Below are 25,696 nucleotides of genomic sequence, written 5' to 3' on the forward strand. Positions count from 1 at the left end.
GAAGTGATTGAACTTTTTATCAAATAGAAAAACAATCAATTATTAAATCTTAACCAAATGAAACAATCCTAGTAAAGTCAGTTCAGAATTTCAGTGTATACAAGTCCATGCCTACACTCTGAAACTGGAAAAAGATAAAAGTTCAACCTGGATACACACTGCTTTCCCACTAAAATTCCAAATTGAAGGCCCTGTAGAACTCCACCAAAGAACAGTTGAATTTTGTCATTTAGTATCAGAAAGGGAACTTTTGACAGTAAGAAGTTTGCAATACATAGAATATTAGTTGCTTGCACATTTCAAAACTCAATATTACAATACTACAAAAATGCCTTTGCATTTAATACAACTCTGAAGACATGTTATTTAGGCTCAGTATTTTTGTTAGAGCTGCAGCCAATGCTTTCCATATTGTTCAAAAATGGTGGTGATAGTCTTTGTGATCTCCACATACACTTCACCATGTTCTGCAGTGACACTGGCAATTCCTGCCATTTATATCAGATGTTGATACTGCACCTCCTCCTTTGGGAACAGAATATTAAGAGTGGATATGTGAAGTGCCCAATAAACTTAATGAAGTGTGCTGACAAGGTGGGTGAGACAGAGTATAGGAGTTAGGTGCAAAACCAAGGAAATATTTATTGATTTGCGCTACACCAAACAGCCTATTCACTATTCTGGAGTGGATGTGATGGTGGTGCATTGTTACAAGTATTGTGTTGTTTTTTAAACAGGAGAAAGTGTTTTTTCAAAGTGGGTTGTGACATCCTTTGTATGTTCTATGACTCTGTGATAGACCGCTAACATCATTTCAAGAAAGGCCTACCAAATAAATAAGCTAATTAACAAGGCAAGCTGAATTATAGGATGTATTCTAGTCCCACTGGAGGTAGTAGCGAAGAAGAGAAAGAAGACAAAACTGATAGCCATTGCTAACAATGCTGAACATCCTCTGAGACACTAGCATTAAGTACTTTTAGCCAATGAATTACTCAGCAGATATGTGTCAAGAAACACTACTGGGGCTCGTAGATACCTACAGCAATATGCCTGTATAAGGCCTCATTGTTACCTTAGCTACGTCAATTTTCTTCTTACTTACTCAATGCAATCTAGAACATCCAAGTGAAAGATATCACAGCTACAGTTCAGAAGTAAGTAAAGCTGACAAGAAATATCTTGTCTGTGTGTTTTCATTTCACGCTGTAAAACCAAAAAAATGGGAATATTTCGAAGGGGGTGATTCTTTTCTATACCCAATGTATATGGTTACTATTCAAAATGTCAATTCACTATAAAGTATTTGAACTAGCTCTTCAACACTACTACAAAACTGGCAGTCTACACTTCCAGTAATTGTGCCATTTGCATTCAAATAGACAGTAATGATTAGAAAGAATTTGCACACTTCAACTAGTTCCACATTTCTAACTGTGCATTACACAGGTAACTCTCTGTAAACAGACACTTTCTTCTGGCACAAACATGTGCACTATTATAAGGGTCTATCAACACAACGCCACTCTAATTAATTAATTTAAGGGTACAATGTATGGGTTCCTTGGCATTCCCTTTAAACGTGAATCTTAAATAAAACCAGCATGAAAAAATGTTTCCTTAAAAATAAGGTAACAGCAGCAGGCTTTACATTACTTGGAAATGCTGCTCTGCAAACTAATCAAAGGAGACCCTGTCCAGTAGGCATTCTTAGACAAACACAGAAAAATGACACCATTAGACAGATCTACTGTACAAAATCATCTGCATTGACAACTTGTTAACAAAGAAAAGGCAATTCATCATATTAACCTCTAAGATCAAACAAGCACAACTATTCATTCCTTAATATTGAAAATGTGGACATTGTGATGACTGTTTGAAAGAAACAAACTGCATATTGTACTTTGTACTAGAGGATTTAATGAATTTTGTATGACTTCTCAGAAACTATTAATCATTTAAAATATTCAAAATTAAAATTCACAATTTTACAGTGTCTTTGATATGCATTATTCAGTCTTTTTTAAAATATTTGAAATTATATTTTAGTATTGCTCACCAGGAAGAAAAAAAATGAAATTGTGTCTTAACATTCTGTGCAGACATTGAAACATTTGTAAGTGTATTGTCCAATGCTATTAGACAACTAAATTGTTAAAGGAGATACTGTACATATTGACCCAAATTCATTACAAAATCTGGATTATTGATTTTTACTGGTTGACAGACTCCAGCAGGGTGGTTTCTGGATTTAGGGGATCCACATCGGCCCAGTAAGGTAGAATGAAAGGGAGGGCAGCTACTCTTTTTTCTATTAGACGAAAAAGATGAAGTGCAACAAATTCATTTCCTTTGGCAGATAAATGAAGTCCATCTGACAAATATGTTGAAAAGTCCTGTGCATAAGAAACACAAGAATGATTTAAAATATATTGCAGATTAAGGACACATAATGTAACAACTTTTCTTTTTTTTTTTTTTAAATAATTAACACAGATAAATGGTAAAATATAAAACAGACTCTGGTCAAGATTAAAATACTGTGTAAATTTCCTCTAAGCATTGACAATAAATATTGTTATAGTATATACATTGAAGATTTGAATTTGAATGTGAATTTCCCCTTGGGATTAATAAAATATCTATCTATCTATTAAAATTCTGTAAATTAAACCTGGTACCAAACTTCTACGAGTCTTCATATGAACTCTTAAACCTGGCACTGTCAGCAGAACCTACAACAAATCTTTTCATTCAACAATTTATTCATGCAGGCCGGATTAGACCATGATATACTGTATTAAAGTTCACGAGACTTCCTTGTTAAAAAAAAAAAAATTATGTTTTAGGACAAGCCTAACTAAAACAACAAGAATAATTTACAGTATTTCATGTATAGCCCAAAGATCACACAAGAACTGCCTCAATGGGCTTTAACAGGCCCTTTTATCCCCCTGACAGCTCCCCAGTCTTGACACTCTAAAGCTACAAGAAAAAGCTAAAACTTAAGCATTAAAAATTCAAATCATTATTATGTATGTTTATTAAATTAACACATTTCACTTCAGTAGGCCCAAAATTTTTAAAAGCAGCACCATAGACAGATTTGATAGTTTATAAACATAAATATAAAATAAATTTAAAGCTAAACCTTTCAACATAGCAAATACTACATATGGTAAGCATTTGTATTGTAATATTTAAGACTAACAGATAGAATAAAGCATTTATACTATTTACCTGGTCATTTTGTTGCATCAATGTCCAAAGATCTAGAACTTCAACTTTACATTCAGATGCTACCCGGACACAGGCCTGAGCATACTGTCCAACCACTGCATTGAGTCGATTTAAAACACACCCTAAGAAAAAAATATATATACACTGATACAAAGTATTACAGACAATACAAAACTATCCCTACAGCACTCATTTTTTAGAGATATTTTCTAGGAAATGTTGCAAACGCTAGTGAACAAAATTATTATGGTGCCTGCCTTACAAAAATTAATACTGTGATTTTTTTGCCATTCTTTTGCAATGTACTGAATAATTAATCAATTTTGTTATATATTGCAACTATTGGTTTTTAATTTGTCTGAAGTTATACTTAAAACCATATCTATATAAAAAATGGCAGTGTATAATACATATAGTTCAGAAAAACAATGAGTATTTCAATTAAACCTTTTATTAATTGTGGAAAATTGATTTTAACTTTATCAATAGTCTCCGCAATAACACTTGGAATACTTATTTACAGTACATAATACACAAATCTGTAACCTTGGCTTTGAGTAACATGTGCATCATTATGCACGCAGCAGGTCTCTCACCAATAATTGGAAATAAAAGGTTTCATTTTTTTAAATGTAATACCAATGTGCTTTTAAAGTTTTGTGGTCTATAGACAGAAATTATCTTCAATATGTGCCACTAATGTTCTACGTTCAGAATAAATGTATTAAACTTTCATACATAACCAAAACTTGATGAAAACTGATCAGTTCTCAAATATTGATAAAGCCTCTGTATTTCCCCATTTTTTGTGAGCAAAATTATAATTTTTTTATTTTTTCAATCCACGTGTTCACGCACAAGTCAGATTTACACTTTATGCGGCAACTTTATGGTCAATCTGGGAGTAATGCATTGAATATTACAGAAGAATGTGAGGAACAGGGCGGCACGGTGGCGCAGTGGGTAGCGCTGCTGCCTCGCAGTTGGGAGATCTGGGGACCTGGGTTCGCTTCCTGGGTCCTCCCTGCGTGGAGTTTGCATGTTCTCCCCGTGTCTGCATGGGTTTCCTCCAGGTGCTCCGGTTTCCTCCCACAGTCCAAAGACATGCAGGTTAGGTGGACTGGCGATTCTAAATTGGCCCTAGTGTGTGCTTGGTGTGTGGGTGTGTTTGTGTGTGTCCTGCGGTGGGTTGGCACCCTGCCCGGGATTGGTTCCTGCCTTGTGCCCTGTGTTGGCTGGGATTAGCTCCAGCAGACCCCCGTGACCCTGTGTTCGGATTCAGCGGGTTGGAAAATGGATGGATGGATGGATGTGAGGAACAACTGCAGGCAAGGTTACTTCTACACAAAATTCTTACTACAATAAGCAAAACAATACAGTTAATAGCCACCATAAGGATAACAGGAGATGAATATATGAGGATATGTACAGAGAGAGGACAATAAATGAACAACATAAAACAAAAATCTAAGGCAGCAGGATTTTATCTTCCTCTCTCCTACAGATAAATGTACAAAGTTATGAATATATTCCCTTCCTTAATTCTTGCCTAAAGAATTGCATAAGGAAACGTTCATTCAGGGCCTGGTTTTAAAAGTCTCTTGGCCGCTTATATTGACCATAGTTGTTAATTTCTCAGCATTTGCTCAACTTTTTAGCACTGCTGATTTTCTTTCTGAATCTGCTGCAGAATGTTGGTTGCTGTAAATTGATGGAAGGTTTTCCTATATTAAACTTTAAGGAAAGGAACATATAAAAACAAAAACAAAACAAAAATAATATTCTTCATAACAAGCTGGCTTTACCCTGTTACAAACAATAGAGTCTCAGAAAACATTCATAAAGTTAACTGTGTACTTATTGTTTGTTTGGATTCCTGTCATCTCAAAGAACAGAGTGAATCTTTTGTCCTGATTTCTTTTCTAGGGTATGTAGAAGGATGCGGAGTGCGCTTTGCTTTATTTATCTAGATTCTTCTCTCTCTAGGTTTTGACCACACCTTGTGTTTTCTAACCATACACTGTCTGAAGTTTTAGATGTAGAGGTCCTCTTTTGCTGACATGAAACATGTCTGCTAAGAGAAGATGATCAGTCAACTATTATCTTCAAAACAGACATATTGCTTTTACATCCTGTCTCACTTGCATATGCGCCTTGTGGCTCTTTTGTGAGCCTGAACTCAATGCAATACTGACATTCAGCTCCATTAAGGATTGTCCTACTCTTTAGATCAGAGACAAACACAAAATGCAGAACTACTGCCATCTATTGGAAAATAAAAGCAATGCATTTTACTATACAAGTACAGTACGAATAAAAATGTTTCTCAACATTACAATGAAAAATTCTGATGTTTGTATTCAGTGTATCAGTGACATATAGCAAAAAAAAAACCAAAAACTAATACTCCACTGAACTGAAAATCCTGCAGCATTTAAACACCTGCTCAAGAAAAATAATCTACACTCACCTGTTTGACAACTTTAGACCGATTTCCATCCTGCATTTTTAAGTAAAATTCTAGGAGAAGCAGTTGTTCAGTAATTAAATGACTTTTTAAATAAATATTCTATTCTTGATAAGTTTAAGCCATGTTTTAGAACAATGGCAGCCATATATTTGTTCTTATTTAGCGCAGCATTTGACACTGTAGGCCGCAGTATTCTTATAAATCACCTTAAGTCAATGGGTGGGTCTTTCAGGCAGTGTATATATTAGTTTCAGACTTAATTAACAGGTAGAAAATTTTTGTTGGTTGTGCTGATTGTAATTCGAAGTCCATGGTACTGTACACAGTGTACAACAATGACCTATTCTGGGCCCGCTGCTTTTTTTCAATTTTTATGTTCCCATTAGGCCAGTTTATATTGAAACACAAGGTGAACTAACACAGCTATACTGATGACACCCAGCTTTACTTATCTATAGCACCCAATCACCCCGACAAGCTGGGCTCTATGGTCCAAAGTCTTTCAGAATGGATTCTCAAGCTAAATAAGGAAAAACAGAAATCTTAGTGGTTGTCAAAAATGGAAATAATGAAGGTATTAGTAATAAACTTGATTCCTTAGCATTAAAGTCAAAGCAGAAGAAAAGAATTTAGGTGTATTCATGGACTCTGACCTAAACTTTAAAAATACACATTAAAAATAGGATTGCATTTTTTTTCATTTAAGGAACATTGCAAGTTAGGCCACTTATAACACTGCAAGATGCTGAGAAATTTGCACTTTTGTTTACAGACAACTAGATTACCGTAATGCACTTCTAACTGGCCTACCTAAGAAAGATATCAATCAGCTGCAATTAGTTCAGAATGAAACAGCAACAGCCTTAACCAGAAAAAGGAATTCTGAGCACATCTCACCAGTTTTAGCACTGTTACACTGGTTATACATCTCTCTGTTATAATAAAAAAGTCCTGCAATGAGTCGAGACTTTTTGGAAGATTTTATCAAGTCCCATGAGTTGAGACTTTGGCCATGAGATGTTTTCAAGTCACGCCCTCCTCTCAACCATAGAAAATCACGCACACGATATTCTCACCTCTCATTTATGTGAATGCTTTTGACAGTCACATTTTCTGCTCTCTCAGCTCTTATAAATTTTAACGTTTTCCTCACTTCAAGTTCACAATTAAAGAAGACATTCAAAATCTTATTGAAAATTTCATCCCGAAGTGTTATCAACAGTAAAAATGAGTACACGGGCAATCCTAGCACCGAGAAACAATGAAGTCAAACGAATTAACACCAAAAATGTTGATCGGTTACACACCACAGGGGCTGGCGAACAAAGCGAGCAGGGGGCAGTTTCCTTTAAAATTGACTTCTAAAATACTATTAATAGCATATAAGCCTTAAATAATATTGCTCCCTACTGTATATTTTGACTGCCTGTTCCCCTACATTCCAAATCATAACCTTATATCTTCTAATAGTAGTCTGCTTATTATTCCAAGAGCTAAGTATTTAGGAAGCGGTGAGGCAGACTTTTGCCGATACAAACTAAAAATCTGGTATCATTCACCAACAGAGATATGTCAGACTAACAATCTGGATTATTTTAAAATTTGGTCTTTTTGTAACTACTTTTTAGTTGTATTCCTAATACACTAAATAAGCATAGAATTATCATATTCTTCAATTAATTTGCAATCCTTATTAATAGCTACATTTCTCTGCTTTGTTTAATGTTGTTATCTGTGGCAACATTCTGTGTCACCACCACCTGATCAAGACACTGCAGCCCGCCTGTGATGCTCACATGAAGCAGCTGTCCACAAGACCTACTGAATCAAATAGTCTGGGATGAACCCTGGAAACAATGAGGAACAAGTTAAGGACATTCATGCTAAATAGAATGCCCAGTGGGGGCTGGGTGGACTTTAGGCCTTGGAACACCTGCAGCTTAACTGTTTTTTTTTTTTTTTTTTTTTTTAATTGGCCATTTGACTTAATTATTGTACTCAGAATATGATACTACAGTATATACAATAACTCAACCTATCTATTCAAGATATTCTAGTCTTTCACCCAGGGGTGTGTCCTTAGTCCCCAGCTGTTTTCACTATACACACAGGATTGTGCAGCCAGGCAAAGCTCAAACAACATTGTAAAATTTGCACCTGCACTGCCTCAAATCAAAAGCAAAAAGAATGAGAAGGAGCTTTATTTCCCAAGAAATTTAAATAACTAATTGTCACCTTGTCAGGCCTTCCTCAAAATTGTAAATACTGCCATCCATTTTTTATATTTTGTTACTACTATACTATTAAGTAAACTCTGTACTATTTATTAAGCTCTGTATCTCTAATATTATATATACTAGTCATTTAGCCCGTTACAATAACGGGCGCTAGAACAGTAGTGCATAAACATTAGTAGGAACAGTCTATATTAAATGGCAAGGGACTTTGACCTCATTCTTTTTGTCGGTCGTATTTTTCTTTCTTTCAGCCTTTCTTTTGTTCATGTTTACTTGCTGAGCTGACCGTTCTTCGTGGGCTGCTGCTGTGTATTGTGTGTCTTTAATTTTCTGTGACAGTAATACTGTCTTGTACGGCTCTATTCAATAAGGGCGCATAGATAATTTAGTTCAAATGGCTCTGGAATATGTCAAGAGCAACAGGTGCAGATCTTTATTTACGCACGCCTTTATTCGCTGCGCCCAATTGAGGTCATCCTTTTGAGGCTCGCCTTTTTGTGCGCGCCCTTATTGAAGGATGCCTGTGCGCGCCCTTATTGAAGGGTACCGTCTTGTACGTCCATAATATTCGTCCGTTCGTCCGTAATACAGTAATCCCTCCTCCATCGCGGGGGTTGCGTTCCAGAGCCACCCGCGAAATAAGAAAATCCGCAAAGTAGAAACCATATGTTTATATGGTTATTTTTATATTGTCATGCTTGGGTCACAGATTTGCGCAGAAACACAGGAGGTTGGAGAGAGACAGGAACGTTATTCAAACACTGCAAACAAACATTTGTCTCTTTTTCAAAAGTTTAAACTGTGCTCCATGACAAGACAGAGATGACAGTTCAGTCTCACAATTAAAAGAATGCAAACATATCTTCCTCTTCAAAGGAAACAGAGAGGAAAGCAAACAAATCAATAGGGCTGTTTGGTTTTTAAGTATGCGAAGCACCCGCAGCACAAAGCTGTTGAAGGTGGCAGCTCACACCCCCTCTGTCAGGAGCAGGGAGAGAGAGAGAGAGAGACAGAGAGAGAGAGAGAGACTGAGAAAAACAAGCAGTCAAAAATCAATACGTGCCCTTTGAGCTTTTAAGTATGCGAAGCACCGTGCAGCATGTCGCTTCACGAAGCAGCTGCACACAGAAGGTAACAACGTGAAGATAATCTTTCAGCATTTTTAGACGAGCGTCCGTATCGTCTAGGTGTGCGAACAGCCCCCCTGCTCACACCCCCTACATCAGGATCAGAGAAAGTCAGCGCAAGAAAGAGAGAGAGAAAGTAAGTTGGGTAGCTTCTCAGCCATCTGCCAATAGCGTCCCTTGTATGAAATCAACTGGGCAAACCAACTGAGGAAGCATGTACCAGAAATTAAAAGACCCATTGTCCTCAGAAATCCACGAACCAGCAAAAAATCCGCGATATATATTTAAATATGCTTACATATAAAATCCGCGATAGAGTGAAGCCGCGAAAGGCGAAGCGCAATATAGCGAGGGATCACTGTATACCTTTAATTTTCTCTGGCGGTAATACAAGCGTGCGCGTCGGTAATATGCCTTTAATCTCCTCTGACAGTAATACTGGCTTGTATGTGGCTGTAATATGCGTCACTGTATTGTGTACCTTTAATTTCCTCTCGCAGTAATACTGGTTTGTATTTCCGTAAAACGCCTCTAACTTTCTCTGACAGTAATATCGCGCATAGCACCATGCCCCGCGCATGCGCACTTCACCAGAAGACACCCACACACAGACACCTGGACGCACATAGGGATTTTATATATATATATATATATATATATATATATATATATATATATAGTCCAACGTTTGTCTGTCTGCTTTTCACTCGAGAACTACTTAACGGATTTAGAGCGGGTTTTTTTCTAGAATTTTTTTGAACATTCCAGTTGATTTTGCAACTTCTTTCATTGCACTAAGAATCATAGTTCGCTTGCAGGAGCAATATATTCACGCTAATCCGAGACAGAGGCTGCGGGCCGAAGGGAGGGGGAAGCGTGACATCAGGAGTGGGGAGTCGGTCTACCTCTGGTCATGTTTTGGAGCGTACCTTGCCTCTGCTTAGCTAGCGATATCTTTTTATTGATTTTTAAAATTTGTTCTGTTTCACTACTACGTGGGCGGAGCTGCGGAGAATGGTTAATACTGAATATACCTGAAATGTACAGTAATTGCCATATACATACAGTGGTGTGAAAAACTATTTGCCCCCTTCCTGATTTCTTATTCTTTTGCATGTTTGTCACACAAAATGTTTCTGATCATCAAACACATTTAACCATTAGTCAAATATAACACAAGTAAACACAAAATGCAGTTTTTAAATGATGGTTATTATTATTTAGGGAGAAAAAAAATCCAAACCTACATGGCCCTGTGTGAAAAAGTAATTGCCCCCTTGTTAAAAAATAACCTAACTGTGGTGTATCACACCTGAGTTCAATTTCCGTAGCCACCCCCAGGCCTGATTACTGCCACACCTGTTTCAATCAAGAAATCACTTAAATAGGAGCTGCCTGACACAGAGAAGTAGACCAAAAGCACCTCAAAAGCTAGACATCATGCCAAGATCCAAAGAAATTCAGGAACAAATGAGAACAGAAGTAATTGAGATCTATCAGTCTGGTAAAGGTTATAAAGCCATTTCTAAAGCTTTGGGACTCCAGCGAACCACAGTGAGAGCCATTATCCACAAATGGCAAAAACATGGAACAGTGGTGAACCTTCCCAGGAGTGGCCGGCCGACCAAAATTACCCCAAGAGCGCAGAGACGACTCATCCGAGAGGTCACAAAAGACCCCAGGACAACGTCTAAAGAACTGCAGGCCTCACTTGCCTCAATTTAGGTCAGTGTTCACGACTCCACCATAAGAAAGAGACTGGGCAAAAATGGCCTGCATGGCAGATTTCCAAGACGCAAACCACTGTTAAGCAAAAAGAACATTAGGGCTCGTCTCAATTTTGCTAAGAAACATCTCAATGATTGCCAAGACTTTTGGGAAAATACCTTGTGGACTGATGAGACAAAAGTTGAACTTTTTGGAAGGCAAATGTCCCGTTACATCTGGCGTAAAAGGAACACAGCATTTCAGAAAAAGAACATCATACCAACAGTAAAATATGGTGGTGGTAGTGTGATGGTCTGGGGTTGTTTTGCTGCTTCAGGACCTGGAAGGCTTGCTGTGATAGATGGAACCATGAATTCTACTGTCTACCAAAAAATCCTGAAGGAGAATGTCCGGCCATTTGTTCGTCAACTCAAGCTGAAGCGATCTTGGGTGCTGCAACAGGACAATGACCCAAAAACACACCAGCAAATCCACCTCTGAATGGCTGAAGAAAAACAAAATGAAGACTTTGGAGTGGCCTAGTCAAAGTCCTGACCTGAATCCAATTGAGATGCTATGGCATGACCTTAAAAAGGCGGTTCATGCTAGAAAACCCTCAAATAAAGCTGAATTACAACAATTTTGCAAAGATGAGTGGGCCAAAATTCCTCCAGAGTGCTGTAAAAGACTCATTGCAAGTTATCGCAAACGCTTGATTGCAGTTATTGCTGCTAAGGGTGGCCCAACCAGTTATTAGGTTCAGGGGGGCAATTACTTTTTCACACAGGGCCATGTAGGTTTGGATTTTTTTTTCTCCCTAAATAATAAAAACCACCATTTACAAACTGCATTTTGTGTTTACTTGTGTTATATTTGACTAATGGTTAAATGTGTTTGATGATCAGAAACATTTTGTGTGACAAACATGCAAAAGAATAAGAAATCAGGAAGGGGGCAAATAGTTTTTCACACCACTGTATAGTGTGCATATGTATGCTATTATTACATTTTAATAAAAAAAAAATCCATTTAATTGCCATGTATATTCCAGTTATGTTTTCAAATGCACAGCATGGATATTTGAGGATATTACCATTTTTTTTCTTATAGTAACTAAAATTGTACTTTTCCTGAGCAGATTTTCCTGAGCTTTGTTTCAAATACTTTTGCTTGAGTAATTTCCATGTCAGATACTTTTACCATAGTCATTTTTGACTGTGAAATAATACTTCTACTTAAGTAGGATTTTTATTACTTTTTCTATCTCTAGTATAATTAATAAAAAAATAAAATCACAGCTTTTTGCATTTTCTATGTAATTCCCTGAAAAATACAAGAGATTAATAGATAAAGCATTTCAGCTATGGAATTGTTTGCCTACTGCATGGTTTGTTTGCTTTGCTACTACATTTTGAAATGCCTGTGAAGAGAGTAGTGACATGTGCAAGAAGCAAGGTTAGTGGCAACAAAATTAAATGTGCAGGAGGAAGATTTCTACTGATTTTGTATTTAGATGTGCAACAGATGTAGAGATAACATCTTTTATGCTCTTCTAAATGCACAACCCATTACATACTCCAATGTTCTATATAACAACCATTTAATCTTATAAAATGAATAAATGGGAGGTGAACAAAAAAGAAAACGCATGAAGAATAAATAAATAAAACAAGTGTCCGCTCTGGATTTTGTGTTAATTCAACAGTAGGTGATCAAGTGTAATTGAAGGTTAACTATTATCACTTGGAATTCTTCAAAAGTTACTTGCCAACTCCTAAAAGTAGCAGATAACTGAGGTTCATGGGCTTCTCCAGGTACTCATTTCCTCCCATATCCCAAGAACAAGCATTTCAGGAACTCAAGAATGTTCCCAACACAAGTGTTTGTGTAGCACCACAACTGACTGGCATCCTGATCAACTGATGTTTACAGTCTTGCACTAAACTCAGGTTTGGTATATGCCAAGTACCTAAATGAAGCTTTTGAAGGAAATATTATTTGGGTCAATTGGCATTTATTAATGTATAGTACTGTAAATCATAACACCTATCCTCATCTCTTATAGTATATGATGAGAATAAGGTCAGGTCAGGTTGGTGAGCATGCACTGGTACAGCATGTTGCCACACCCACCACACAATGAAACAGCTCGGGATCCTGGTTGGCAACCTCCCCAGGCAGACACGCAGTCCAGTCCCACCCTCCGAAAATGACCCTCTATCTGCCACAGCCAGGTGTTACATGGTTGTCGCCTTGGCCTGGTCTAGCTACTTATGTCTTCAACAATGAGGATCCTGTGAGCCGGATCACCCTTGGGGAATCGTGCCACATGGTCGTAGTGCCGTAACTGGCGCTCCCTTACAATGCAGGTAATGTGCCTCACTTGGGACTCCATCAGTAACCGCTCATTCAACACAAATTCAAACAAGCGGTACCTAAGGATTCTCCATTCTCAAGTCACTGGATAGCATCAATGTCTTACAACCATATAGCAAAACAGGAAGCACCAGGACTCTAAAGACTTGGACATTCGTCCTTTTGCATAGATATCGAAATCGCCACACACCCCTTTCCAGAGACCTCATGACCCCCCAATGCTCTCCCAATCCGTCTACTGACTTCATAGGAAGAGTCACCAGAGACAGGAACATCACTGCCAAGGTAAGTAAACCACTTGACAAGGTTGACACTCTCTCCACAGACAGACGCACTGCTGATGGCTGTGCCTAAGAGGTCATTAAATGACTGGATCTTGATTTTTACCCAGGACTCACTCAGACTCTTCACTCAGTCTCTTGAGAACCCTGATCAAAGCCTCCATTGACTCTGCGATCACAGCATCGTTAGCAAAGTCAAGATCAGCGAGTCTTTCTTCGCCAACAGATGCCCCACAGCCGCTGGACCCCACAATCTTACCCAACACCCAGTCCATGCAAGCATTGAACAGAGTAGGAGAAGAAACACATTCCTAACAAACCCCAGAATCAACTGGGAAAAACGTAGAAGTTTTGCCTACTCTCTGCACAGCATTAACAGTACCAGTGTACAGGCCGGTCATGGTATTCTGCAACTTTGAGGGGGTCCCGCAAAGTCTCAAAATGTCTCAAAGGGCAGCTCAATCAACTAAGATGAACACTTCACAAAAATCAACAAAGGCTGCAAAGAAATTCTGCTGATATTCGTATTTGCGCTCTATGAGAACCCTCAGTTCCAGGATGTGGTTGATGGTGGACTTCTTAGGCATAAAACCAGACTGCTCTGGTCGCTGGAAGGTGAGCAAATGATCAAAGATCTTATTGTGGATGACCCTAGCAAGGACCTTACCCAGCATTGAGAACAGTGCTATCCCCCTGTAGTTGCCGCAATCCAGGAGATAACCCTTCCCTTTCCAGATAGGGATGACAAGTCCCATTTTCCAGTCAGTTGGGATGATGTCAGTCTCCTAAATGGAAGCAAAGATTTATTGCAATGCCAGGAGGACAGCCTTACCACCAGCCTTGAGAAGTTCACCCCGGATATCACAGATCCCTACAGCCTTTCCTACCCTCAGATGGTTCACCACCTGTGCAATCTCAGCGAGATTGGGTGGTTCACAGCTATATGGAGGATCAGCCTCAAGAACCATGGAGCCAGAGATATCCAACATCCTTGCACAGCTGGTCAAAGTAGCCAGCCAAGCAGGTCACAACTGCATTTTCATCAGTAATAAGATGATGAGAATAAGGATGCTAGAAAATGAAGCAATATTTCTTCCTGCTTGTTTTTTTTTCTTGCTTAATGCTAATCATGTTGAACTTGAGCATTAAAACATTTGTTCATATGATTTTGTAGCTGGTAGAAAAATGTTGTGCAGCTTGTTCATTCCTTCATTGACATGGGTGCAGATTTTATATCTGCATGTGAAACATGCTTCTAAATGTAATGTAAAAATGTAATTCTCAGCAGCTCAGAAACTCTGATGTAACAGATAAGAGATACTGTGATGCATCTTTGATACATGCATGCTCATCATGAACATGGTCTTACTGCGTGGGATGTAATTTACTTATCAATCCTAAGTAAACAAAAGTAAACTTGGCATCTCAACCTAAACAAGTACTTTTAGGAAACTATTCATGTCAAATGTACAAGTCTATACTGTGAAACTTAATTTTGAAGCAGTTTACCACAAGAAAGGTCACGGCAACCAGCGTGTCCTCAGGTACAAAAAAAAAAACCACACTCCTTGCTGTTTCTACAGCAGGAAGTCTGAAGCAGTCTTTCGTGAACACTAACCAGCCAGTTGATTCCTGTCCTTTTCATTAAAATAGAAAATAAATTTAAAAAAACTCTATGGTAACAAATTTTGAAATTACTTTGCTTATTTGGGTGATTTAGGAATCCAAACCTCTGGTATAATCTTTAGAGAAAGACAAAGAAACCACTCAAGCTGTAATAAAACTGAAGAATTATAGAGATTATAAACACAAAGTGCCTATGACTATGTTATAATATCTCTTGTAGTATTATGCAAACATATATATTGTATGTATCTGGTGATTAAATTAATAAGCAACTCCAATATTAAATCTAATCTAGCCTCACTGTAAACTTCCTGAAAACCACATCACTTTGAATATAGTAGAAAAGAGAAGTTTTGTGGTACAAATCCAAGTTTCCATTACCTTTAACAGTGCACTCTTTCGTCCATGCAGCTTCATCAAGAGGTGGTGGGGTTATAAGAATAAGTCTGTCCTTTGAGATGTCAACAGTTTTCAGATATTCAATCATTGCTTTAATGTTCTCAGCATACTCTTCCAAAGGAACATGCTGCTGTGGGTTTTTATCTGTTCAAAGTAAGAAAGCAAATTAAAAAACTGTTGCTTCTATGCATATTAGAACATTCCATCCATTGTAAAGGCACACTATTTCCTACTCCAAATTCATTATATCACTATGTCATGCACATTTTCCATAGTATTACCACACATTACATAACAGCCATGCCAAATGATGCAGAATAATAATGAATCATTACAAAACATTCATTGCCAAATTCCCTGGTTAAATGCATTCACCTTATCAAATTTAGACTTATGAATATATAAACACAAAGCTATAAACTGAAATGTTTGACATTCTAAAAAGTATAAGTTGAAAATATGATGCTATAGCTATCATTGTATGTTTTTAGAAATTGTGTAATTTTTAGTTAACATATATAACAATCTTTTTCAATTTATTACAAGCATACATATACTGTATATGTATATGTACATGAAGCCATAACAGAATGAATTATTAAACGTAAGGAAAAGGATTGAATGTAATCCAAGGGTTAAGTAAATAGAACTTAAAGCTGAAAGCACAAGAGGTCTCTGCCCCAACTTGCAGAAACTACCAACGTCATATTTCAAGGCGAGAATGAGGTAAATGAGTCAGCCATGATAGAAGATTCTAAAGACGGTGAAATGAAGGATTGATCTTGTGAATGAAACTTAATTGCAGTAAAGAATCTTTTTGTACAGAAACAACTCAAGTTTTACAAGAAAGGTTAAGTTTAGAGAAGATACATTTTTTTCTAATTTTTACCTTCAGGCCACCAGAAGTGGAGACAAAATGATGGGAAAACCCATATAACCCTCCTTTGAAACAGTGCTAAGATCAACAGGACAATCAGCAAAACACCTCTCTGAAGTAGGGATCAGAATAATGGGAGAATCGACAGTTACAAATTACTGGTGGAATTAGTTGATTGGAGGAGGTAATAAAGTTCTGTATATTATGAGTCAGATGACACGATGTGTTAGATGAGGTAATGTAATCAGAAAAAAGTATAAAAGCAGATGAATTGTTTAACTCTTTCAGGGCGGTTGTCGACTATTGTTGAAATTCAGGGGTAGAAGACGGTAATCAGCTGTAAACTGTGGTAAAACTCGCCATAATGTTTTAGCTCGACTCTCTTTAAAGTTAGCTTTGTTGATTTGATCGAGATTTCGTGCATGAGTAGCGAACAGCAATCAACCCCTCAAATGCTATTGACATCTGGTGAAATACCAAAGTGAATGCGCAAAACAAAATGCTCTCTGGACGATGTTTTACATGAGTCTCAGTTTACACTGAGTCAGACTCTGAGTTGTCGGATTTTGATGTAAGTGGTCTGGAGATGAAAATCAAAAGTGAGGGACCATCACAAGCTGATCGTGGTGCTGAACATGTCTGTGTAGCTAATGCACCAACACTTGCGACTGCTACTGCTGCGAGTATTCCTGTTGGTCATCGAGCTGCCCCCACGGCATGTAGCAAAAGATGTTTTATGTTAATTTATGTGTGAAACCATTGCTTTGTGTGCTTTTCAGAAAACTGGAAAAAAAAATATGAAGCCCTCAAAGAGTTAATTGATTGTTCATTCCATGGACTGAGACATTTGTGCATAACTTTGTGCAAATAAAGAAATGTACTGCATTCTCATCTATGACTTCTTTGAAGATGGAGTATAGAAAGCTTTTTTCTACAACAAAGTTCAAACAGATACAAGCAATTTTCAGTCATTATCCCAGTGCTTTTCAGGGGTAAAATAGGTTTATTTTCTGTGTTGACTTTTGTTTTTAAACCAAAAATTTCCGCCAAAAAAAACAATGTATTACCTTTAAGTGCGCAATCATTTGCTCCGAAGAAGATTAACATTGCTGCAACATTCTTTGAATTGAGGCTATTACTGACAATTTGAGGAAGAATAATCCGTGCCCATCTGCTATTATACCCAGACAATCCCCGATTTATTACATCACATTTCCTTAAAAAGAAAAGAAAATGTACATGTCTGTTCAAATTAAACAATACCCATATTCAGTCAATAAACAAATATGACTGACAAATCCATTTAGGTAAATTAGGTAATTTTAATGCTGGTCTAAAGTTGTGTTATGAAATAACAGATAAACCCTAGAACACACTCACAATAAAATGATAATCAGTAGTTTTAGCATGGCAGGTTTGAGGTGTGAGTTCAGTACAAATGAAAGTGCATCACGGTAAACACAGAATTGTATTTTGCCACCACAAATGCAGTTGTTCAGTTTTAGGTGCAAGTATCGGCAATCAACTAAAAACTCAATATGCTGTGCTTGTCAGGGCTGTGGAGTCAGCGCACAAAGCGTTCGACTCCAGCTCCTCAAATTAAGGTACCACCAACTCCAACTCAGACTCCTCTATGTGTAATTAGACTAATTGACTTTGCTGATTGAAAGCACACAACATACATGATTGAAGCATTTCATCACTACCAGCGTCAATCATCAGGTTACATTTTAAACACTCTAACCCAGTGTTTCCCAACCTCGGTACTGGGGACCCCTGTGGCTGCAGGTTTTTGTTCCAACCAGATTCCTAATCAGTGACAACACCTGATAACATTGATCACATTTAATTAGCCTGTATTATTCTTTTATTCTACATTCAGAAAAGCACAGCAGCATGATTTTTACATTTATAAGACATTTAGAAATATTTCTGCTTTTGCTATAGGTTTAAACACTTAACTCTCTTGTTGATTTCATTATACTTTGCCCTTTCTCTGTGCAGTTTTTCCCCTTTGTTGTATCTTAATAATGACAATTTAAAACGAGCAGAGCAGACACCCAGGCAAACAACACTGAATAATCAAAGGCTGCAAGTACTTTAGAGTTAGACCCACTAATTAGTAAATAATGGAATAATTAAACAATTAGAACACCGAGAAAAATAGAATGAAAATCTATCAATGTTTCATTGATAAAACATTGTTAAAAAGAAAACACTGTTAAAAAGAAAAATATACATTATTCCCATATAACCGCTTGGTACATTTTAATATTATATATATTTATTTATTTTTACCAAACTTAGTTTTCTAATTTCTATATTGTTCCCAAAACAGAGAACTTGGGAAATAACACATCACTTAAAACAGAAGCTGATTGGGACAAAAACCTGCAGCGACAGGGGGGCCACAGGACCGAGTCTGGGAAGCACTGCCCTAACCTGTTAAAAGTTTGATATAAAGGCTGTAGTGATGTTTCTGTGGCTTTTACACACTGATTAACATTAATCATCAACACAAAACTTGCATATTTAAAAAAGAAGCTATATTTTTATCAAAAGTCTAGAAGAAAAAAGTTTAAATTTGAATCTGCATATGTCAATTTGGAAATTTTACACATTTTATTACAATTTATATTTAGTCACAGTCTGTACAGTTTTACTCCAGCAACCCAATAATTGCTTCCAACTTCACAGCCCTGGTGCTTGTGTGGTGGCATAACATAAAACTGGTTGAACATTTGGGGCTACAACAACAACAACAACAATTATTTATATAGCACATTTTTATACAAACAATGTAGCTCAAAGTGCTTTACATGATGAAGAAAAGACAAAATAAATAATTAAAATTAGGGAACACTAATTAACATAGAATAAAAGTAAGGTCCGATGGCCAGGGATAGACTGGGAGACAGACAAGTGCTGAAATGAATGCACTAATTTAAGATTTGTTTGCCCTGAAATTAGAACTTACCTTGCCAGCTTGCTAGCAATTACAGCTCCCCATCCATTTGAGTCAAAAGAAGACTGAATTAAGTGCAGAGAAGAGGAAAAAAATGTCAAGACTGCCCGTAAAGTACTACAAGAAATAAACAATTGTTAATATTTGAAACTTTTTTTACTTTTGAAAAAAAAAAAAAAAAAATGATATATATATATATATATATATATATATAAAATATAACATATTAACTGATAAATACAGGCACGCTATTTCCTATTTAAATAACCTTAGAGTGCCTGTAGAATACACAGAACAGTAGAAGCTAAAAGACTCACTTCAAAGGTAATTTTTAAAATTTAGATATCAAGCTGGTGAAATCAGCCAGAGACAGAGTGTACAGACAACAGGAGACTATTCAACCTTGGAGAGGTCCACAACAAATAATGAAAAGTAAGAAATGGAAATTTAAAAAATGTGGAGCAATCACTTAGAAAATGCAGTTTACTATATAAAAGTGCAGAGTGATACATTCACAAAAAAAAGAAACAATATTATAAATGAATCGCAGGTAAATGCTAAAAAATAGAAAGTAACTGTTCAACCACTGCACAGAAGCATTAAAACTAAAATTAAGATATTCGGTTTTATTGTCTGCGGTGGCTTGGCACCCTGCCCGGGATTGGTTCCTGCCTTGTGCCCTGTGTTGGCTGGGATTGGCTCCAGCAGACCTCTGCTGACCTTGTGTTCAGATTCAGTGGGTTGGAAAATGGATGCATGGATGGTTTTATTGTGAAAACTATTTACAATTAATTAAGAGATGTCATACTCAGAATGTATATATTGCACTAGTGTGTCTGTAATATTGTGTGTAGTTCTGGTCATTACATTCAGTGTCTGAAATGGAAAAAAAGGAAATGGCGATGATTGTTGTTGTACTTGAAATAGGGGAGGGTTGTTATTTTGGGATTCCCCCTTGAAGTTCCAAAGGCTTGCTGATATGCACAGATTACACGAAAAAAAAGCAATATTTCCTAAGTCATATCTTTTGAACTGAATTAGAGATGCACAAAATTTGCTGTGATTGCTGCTTAGTACTAGTTGTTTTTAACTTCTAAAATAGCTGATCCAAAGCTGCATATTTTCCAGTGTCTGGCTAGCTGAAAATCGTATAAAAATCTTACTTTGTGTCTAACAGGAACTTTGGCTTTCTGTATCTCCAAACTACTCCATATCAGATCATTCACATTTTGATAGGTATTACTAACGTTATAGCTCTTTTCTTTAGCAACTAGATGCTGGTCTGATTCAGTAGGAATTAAAATAGTAAAAGTCATTTCATGTCTGTCTATATTTCCTTTGTCTTTGTCACAGTTGCATATATACTGTACCTGATACTACACGTAACAAGGCTTCATCTTTGGTGCTGTGCCCAGTAGGAGAAATGAAAACACTGGCTATTTAGACACAAAATACATATGTGAATTATCGGCTATATTTTTATATGCCTCTCTGTACTTTGTATTTCTCTTTGTAGCGAAACGTGGCATGTTTGATACGTTAGTAAATATAGTTTGATTAATGGTACCAACTTTAAATTTTGTGCATTTACTAAGTAAAGCAAGCTCTTTCCAGTTGTATCCTAGTGTGAAGAGTGCAGCACCGCGCTGTCAGCGCATACTCCCTCAGAAATCGGCAAATATGGAACTGTGAACAACTATTTTTGATGTTAAATACATCCAGTACTACATATGAGTCTGTTATAAATGTCATGTATCTAGCATAAACAGTTCAAAAGTTATGACTTATGGAAAACTGCCATTTTTTATTGTAGGGGTTATTTTATTTTTTGTTAAAATTAGGGTCACATTCCCCTATTCCCATTCCTCAATATCTCAGGAACTGCACACTTGTCTTTGGGTTCAATAACGTTATTTTCAACAAGTATGAAGCAAATCTGAGATGGTCAGTCGCGAGGTCTCTGTTGATTTCACGTGGATTGACCCCCAGGGTATCATTTTTTTTCTTTTTGAAGTTAAACGTTCTCGTGCTCGTTTATACGTTATGCGGTCGCTAAGACAAAGCTTTGGCTATTCACCAGAACTCAAGTATATTTTATTCTCGTGGGCTTGCGCTATATTAAATTCCTCTGAAACAGATTGTTACTTGTTACGCTGCCCTGTATAATGGAGTCTCTCAATACGCTTATATCATATTTGCCAATGAATGTGCTCCGTGGGATTCATACGTGGTGAATGACAGCGTCACATCGCATTTCTATTTTATCCAAGGTATTTTTCCAACGAGAAAGTGAGAAAGAAATAAATACACACGTAAGAGTGATTGACATGCGCGGGAGCCAATCAGTCACTTTGTTAGCTGAATGACGCACAGAAATTGAAACTACTATTGAATAAACGAAATAACAGCCGGCTGAACAGGTGGAATCCTTAAGAATGCAAGGTGTTGATCCATCCTAAAATACCTGCAAGTAACAGCTGCAGTTGGGTGCTCAGCCTCCAGCTTCGTGTGCTTATTCTATAGTGCACCCAACCCTAATAACGTGCCGCTGCTATCCGGTTGACAAAAGTAACCACAGCAAAACTAAACGCACTCCACTTTCGTTCTTACCTGGGTTATTGAGTCCCCGAATAACACGACTTGTGGCCATACAATGCTCCGTACGCGAGACATGGCTTTACTCAAAGGAAATATGAAACACCAACAAAAGGCGGGCAAGGCGGTTTTGACGCGTTCTGTGACGTAATACGCGTGCACGCGCAGCACACGTGAGACGCGGACTCCAAAAAACTCGAGCTGGTGTGCAGTTCCTCAGTCTCCATCGGAGCAGCGGGGACTGCAGCTTATTGAATGTTTGTACCCTTAAGTTATTTTTGGCCTATGAAGGCATTCTCAATTGGATTTAAATCGAGTGACTTGGCTTGGGAGAGAGATATTAGGAGCATGCGTTGATATAGCACGTTGCCGCAACCACCACATGACAAATCACTATGGGATCCCAGATTAGGACCCGAGGGCTGCCATGCAATAGGTGACACCTCAGCACCACACTAGTTCAGATGGAATGGGACAGTGTGAGGTTTTTTATGGTGGCTGGAATGCCAATTCCGTCACCAAATCCCAAGTTTTCCCTGCAGGTTGGAGGAGCCATTCAAAATTTTTCAATTTTTTTAGCTTTAAAAACTCCTGTGTTCCCTTATCAGTATATGTTTGGGATCATTATCTTCTTGTAGGATGAATCGTCGCCCGGTGAGTTTGAAGGCATCTAATGGAACATCAGCAGATAAGATGTTTCAGTATGCCTTAGAATTCACTGCGCAACTGCTGTCAGCATTTACATTATTGATGAAAATAGTGTGCCAGTACCTGTGGCAGCCATACATGCCCAAGCCATAATAACCCCAGCTCCATGTTTAACAGATGAGGCAGCATGCTTTGGATCTTGGGCGGTTCCTTTTTGTCTTTGTACTTTGCTTTTGCAGTCACTCTGGTACAGGTCCATCTTTGTCTTGGCTATCCACAAATCCTTTTTCACAAAGAGTAATCTGGCCATCCTGTTTTTGTGGCTAACTAGTGGTTTGCCTCTTGCAGTGTGGCCTCTGTATTTCTATTCATGAAGTCTTCTGCAGATAGTAGTCTCTTGGCGCATCCACATCTGCCTCCTGAAGACTGTTGCTGATCTGTCGGACAGAAATGTGGAGCTTTTTCTTTACCATAGTGAGGATTCTTCTGTCATCAGCAGTGGAAGTCTTCCCTGGCCTACCAGTGCGTTAGCGATTACTAACTGCAAATTCCCTTGGAGGAGGAACGATCTAACCACCGATATGAATATACTTCACTTCCATCCACTCCTGTTCTGTGGGATATTTAGGATGTGGAAACAACTGCAAGGCCTTCATCAAATTCCATCACTACATAACTTCTCTCCAAAGGACATGACGTTTCCTTCCTGAAATCCAGAGAACTTCAGGCACAGAGGGTTATTGAGTTGTTATTTAGCCTGAGGATTCTAAAAGTACCTTTACACAGAAAATTGATCCTGTCATTGTTATGCCACTGGTTTCTGTGGTTTATTTAATTCTTGTGTCTCCACTCCTTGCTGCAAAAGGTTTTTTTCTTTGTTGCTTCTACCACACAATACTATCATACTAACAAAATGGAACAACTTTAGAGGAAAGGGTGGCCTGGGACTCTAGCTGAACATGGACTACAGTATACTAAAATGTAATATTGGAGCAGCTTATTGTACACCTTACTCTGTCTAGACACTGAATCCTGTGGGTGAACTTTAAATCTTTCAAAGATTACTCAGGATTCCTCCTCTTAGAAGAACATTTCTTGCAAGTCCAACAGAATCATTAATGAGGATGTGGTTGTCCCCAGACCTAGCTGTAACAATGAAGTCTTTTCTAGGCAAGACTTGTTTGCACCATTGCATACCATGTGGTAAGGGACCATCAACATGCAGCTTCTGCACAACATCAGGGACAGGATTTGCCAGAAGCACTTTATCTCCAGAATCTTCCTCAGACAATTTCTTCACCACCTGCTGAAGTGGTAAAACAGGCAATCACACCATATTTTTAAGTGGTCTGAGAACATTAAAAAAATGATACATTAAAATTCATCCAGTGGACCATACTGTCACACCACATCTGTTAAATGCACCAAGGTATGCACATTGGTTGGCACTCATATTTTTTGCCAATGAAAATGTCTGTACACACCATCAGGGAGAATGTTTCTGAAAAAAACACATCCAGTGTAAGGAAGAAATTGCTGGAATTATGTTGCCTTCTATCAATCCAGCTCTTCCTAGGTTTCTGAGTGAATTCCATTGGTATCTGACTTTTCAGTCCTAAGATGTTTGGATATGTTTTCAGTATTGCACTGACCAAGCCTTATTTTCAAAAGAATTTTCACCCACATCTATTCTTCATGACACCAAGACAAACTAGATGCATATAGTCAAGTGGATACATCAATACATACTGTTCATACGCAGCACTGCACAGACATCTGAAGCATATGTGAAAAAATACTGTAAAGCAAGAATGCTTTCAAAAGTAATACCATAAATAGTTTTTATTAATCAATAAGCATTCTATAAAATGCATTAAACAGAAAAAAGATCAATGAAATCAATATTAGGTGTGACCACATTTGCCAGTTCTCTTAGGTTCAATAGCAGGTACTTGTGTGGCAGGTTGTTTCAAGCTTGGAGAACGTTCCACAGTAGGCTTTGGCTGTCTCACTTTTTTGCTTCTGTTACTGCAGGTAATCACCGACTGGCACGTTTATGTTGAGAACAGGGCTCTGTTGGTATGACACCATCTGTTTCAGAATTCCATGTTCCTCTTGTCACTGCAGATAGTTTTATGATTTTAATGTGTTCAAGGTCATTGCCATGCTACTGAATTAAGTCTCCTGAATTGCACTGCATAATGGATAAGACTCTACCTATACTTCTTCGTAGTGAGGGGGCAATCAGTTTTGATCAAATCACCAACTCTGATTTCGGAAATGAATCCCCCAGACTTATTACAATGTGCGTCATACAGACCAATGTCACTTCTGAATAATGATGTTAAGATGCTCTCCAAAGTTCTAGCTAGAAGGATTGAGAAAGTGCTTCCTTCGGTAATATCACAATACCAAATGGGATTTACTAAAGGCAGACACTTAGCTTTCAATCTTCAATGCCTGTTTAATGAAATATACAGTGGTGTGAAAAACTATTTGCCCCCTTCCTGATTTCTTATTCTTTTGCATGTTTGTCACACAAAATGTTTCTGATCATCAAACACATTTAACCATTAGTCAAATATAACACAAGTAAACACAAAATGCAGTTTTTAAATGATGGTGTTTATTATTTAGGGAGAAAAAAAATCCAAACCTACATGGCCCTGTGTGAAAAAGTAATTGCCCCCTTGTTAAAAAATAACCTAACTGTGGTGTATCACACCTGAGTTCAATTTCTGTAGCCACCCCCAGGCCTGATTACTGCCACACCTGTTTCAATCAAGAAATCACTTAAATAGGAGCTGCCTGACACAGAGAAGTAGACCAAAAGCACCTCAAAAGCTAGACATCATGCCAAGATCCAAAGAAATTCAGGAACAAATGAGAACAGAAGTAATTGAGATCTATCAGTCTGGTAAAGGTTATAAAGCCATTTCTAAAGCTTTGGGACTCCAGCGAACCACAGTGAGAGCCATTATCCACAAATGGCAAAAACATGGAACAGTGGTGAACCTTCCCAGGAGTGGCCGGCCGACCAAAATTACCCCAAGAGCGCAGAGACGACTCATCCGAGAGGTCACAAAAGACCCCAGGACAATGTCTAAAGAATTGCAGGCCTCACTTGCCTCAATTAAGGTCAGTG

General features: G+C 37.8%; 1 protein-coding gene across 1 annotated transcript; it reads right to left on the reverse strand.

The window, feature by feature from the left end:
* Window positions 1-722: 722 nt before the first annotated feature.
* iah1 (isoamyl acetate hydrolyzing esterase 1 (putative)) lies at window positions 723-22,054 on the reverse strand. Its single transcript, XM_028796882.2, has 6 exons — window positions 21,919-22,054; window positions 19,321-19,373; window positions 17,411-17,559; window positions 15,449-15,610; window positions 3,244-3,365; window positions 723-2,399 (listed from the first exon to the last, which is right to left on the reverse strand). Exons 1-6 carry the CDS (start codon window positions 21,979-21,981, stop codon window positions 2,217-2,219), a joined length of 732 nt encoding a protein of 243 aa, XP_028652715.1. The 5' UTR covers window positions 21,982-22,054; the 3' UTR covers window positions 723-2,216.
* Between the last annotated feature and the right edge of the window lie 3,642 nt (window positions 22,055-25,696).

Source organism: Erpetoichthys calabaricus, chromosome 3 (genome assembly GCF_900747795.2).
Source record: "Erpetoichthys calabaricus chromosome 3, fErpCal1.3, whole genome shotgun sequence".
In the NCBI taxonomy this organism is placed as follows: domain Eukaryota; kingdom Metazoa; phylum Chordata; class Cladistia; order Polypteriformes; family Polypteridae; genus Erpetoichthys; species Erpetoichthys calabaricus.